The sequence below is a fragment of the Sinocyclocheilus grahami genome, unplaced genomic scaffold (genome assembly GCF_001515645.1).
Source record: "Sinocyclocheilus grahami isolate Dianchi unplaced genomic scaffold, SAMN03320097.WGS_v1.1 scaffold32203.1, whole genome shotgun sequence".
In the NCBI taxonomy this organism is placed as follows: Eukaryota; Metazoa; Chordata; class Actinopteri; order Cypriniformes; family Cyprinidae; genus Sinocyclocheilus; species Sinocyclocheilus grahami.
This window is the reverse complement of record NW_015521436.1, coordinates 10-2153: the sequence shown is the minus strand read 5'-3', so window position 1 is coordinate 2153 and position 2144 is coordinate 10. Positions and strand designations below refer to the sequence as shown.

General features: G+C 33.9%; 1 protein-coding gene across 1 annotated transcript; it reads left to right on the top strand.

Annotated features, from left to right (window-relative positions):
• Nucleotides 1–50: 50 nt before the first annotated feature.
• Nucleotides 51–922, top strand: LOC107580358 (general vesicular transport factor p115-like). The gene is made up of 2 exons (XM_016266071.1): nucleotides 51–527; nucleotides 637–922. Exons 1-2 carry the CDS (start codon nucleotides 384–386, stop codon nucleotides 742–744), a joined length of 252 nt encoding a protein of 83 aa, XP_016121557.1. The 5' UTR covers nucleotides 51–383; the 3' UTR covers nucleotides 745–922.
• Nucleotides 923–2144: the final 1222 nt, after the last annotated feature.

Sequence of the window (2144 nt, the reverse complement as noted above, 5' to 3'; positions counted from 1 at the left end):
CACTTCCCAAGCTATGTCCTTGTCCTTGCTTTGTCCTAATGTCAATAGCATTTAGTGTTATACATTTTTCTCTGTGTGGAAGAGGTTAAGCTTTAACTGGTGTGTGGTTTTATTTATTTTTTCCAGTTTACTAACCTGTGGGTTGATGTGCTTTTTTCTATCTCTCTTTGTATTAATACACTTCTTGTCAGCAGACATGTTCCACTGCTCTTCCATCTGAAGTCTTGATGAAAACATATGTACTGAAAACTATTTAGTTTGATCATATTTAGCAGCACACTGTATGTCCTTTTCCCTAGTATTAGTTTTCATATCTGCTTCCTCTTTTTTTTTTTCTTCCTCCCTGCATTTTTTAGTGTTAACGTAATCAAAGAAAAGTAAACATGCCAAAGAATAAGTTTCTCTGCATCTCATTTTCTCTTTCAGAGGAGAATCAGCCAAAGCAGGAGGAGGATTTGGGAGTTCAGTTCACTGACAAGTTCATCCAGGAGCCAGATAATATCACACTTCTCCTCACACTGTTGGAGGTAAGCTAGAACTGATATTTCATCTGCTGACTATACTTTTGTTGTCTTGTTGCTTTCCATATTACCCTAACATATTGCTGATGTTGTTTGACTCTTTTGCCTGCGGAAGGAGTTTGACTTCCATGTCCGCTGGCCAGGTGTTAAGCTCCTAACTGCACTTTTGAAAAGCCAGTGTGCTCCGGTCCAAGGCATCATCCTGGTCAGCCCAATGGGTTAGTCCAAAAATTTCCTTTTCTCTTGTAATTAGGAAAGCATCATTGCAAAATGAATGTGTCTGATTGTTTAGAACTATTTGCTGGTACCAGTGGTCTGCTTTTGTTTGAAAACACTGAGAATTACATGCAAAGTTCTTGTGATAAAACACAATTTATTTTTTGAAAGAAATTTTCAAATAATAAATGTGCAGTGAATTTTTTTATCACATTTCATATACAGTGTATATAAAATACATTACCGTTCCAACGTTTGTCAGTATTTTCTATTTGAATTTTTTTGTCAGTAAACATATTTATAATATTACAAAATTTCTGCTTCAAATAAAATCTATTCATCATAGAATCCTGGTAAAAAAGAACAACCATTGTTTTCACAAATACATTGTGAAGCCTAACATGGATAATAGTAAGAAATGTTTCTTGAGCACTAAATCAGGATATTAAAAAGATTTCTGAAGAATCATGCGAGTCATGAAAAATAGAAAACAGTTCTTTTAAACTAATAATATTTCAGTTTTACTGTTTTTATTGTAATTTTGTTTAAATAAATACAGCCTTGATGAGCATAAAAAATATGAATATTTAAAAAAATATTTATGTTTGAATTGGAGTGTGTGTGTATGTGTGTATATATATATATATATATATATATTATTTTACACATTTATTTAGCCAACTTAATGTGCTTTATAAACCAGCTGAGATATCAACAAAATGAAGTGCTGCCGACTATGCTGTTTATGACAGACAAAACAATGTAATCCAATAGACTACCACAATTAAGAATGATAGCCCACATATTCTCATTAAAAAATCAAACTGGACTTGGCTGTAAATAGAAAACACAAGAAACAAAACAAAAAGCAGGGCACCACATAGGGTGCATTAATGCAGTGGCAAGTCAGGATTCAGAAGCCAATGGTGCAGGTGCTGTTCACATAAGTTTCACATGTTCACGTTGGCACCCTGAAAATTAGTACTTAAAGAGATAATTCACCCAAAAATAATAATTTTATCTTCATTTACTCACTCGCACTGACTCTATTTCTGAATACGCTGGTCTCCGCTGACTTTAATTTTTGGGGGAACTAACCATTTAAAAAAAACATCTCCTGATACCTAAAGAAGTTTTAAAACCAAAGCATTAGTGGTCATTTGAAATGATTTTGGATTTGCTAGGTATTGCACTGCTTGCTTGCAATGTAACAACCAATATATACTTAAAGCGAACAATGTGACAACTCCAGCACCCTTTTGTTCAGTTAATCCTTGAGTAAGTGCCACTCCCAAAAATCTAAGCAGCCACAAAAGCTGTTTATATGTGGCTTGAGGTGACTATAGGTTTAGTGGTTAAAGACTAATATCGAAGACTATAGAAATACAAAGACGGTTCACTCCTATA

Bases quoted from the DNA above. Each gene is read 5' to 3' on its own strand.
- LOC107580358 (XM_016266071.1), top strand. From the start codon at position 384: ATGCCAAAGAATAAGTTTCTCTGCATCTCATTTTCTCTTTCAGAGGAG. The intron at 528-636 runs GTAAGCTAGAAC...TGCCTGCGGAAG, and splicing joins TTCTCCTCACACTGTTGGAG to GAGTTTGACTTCCATGTCCG.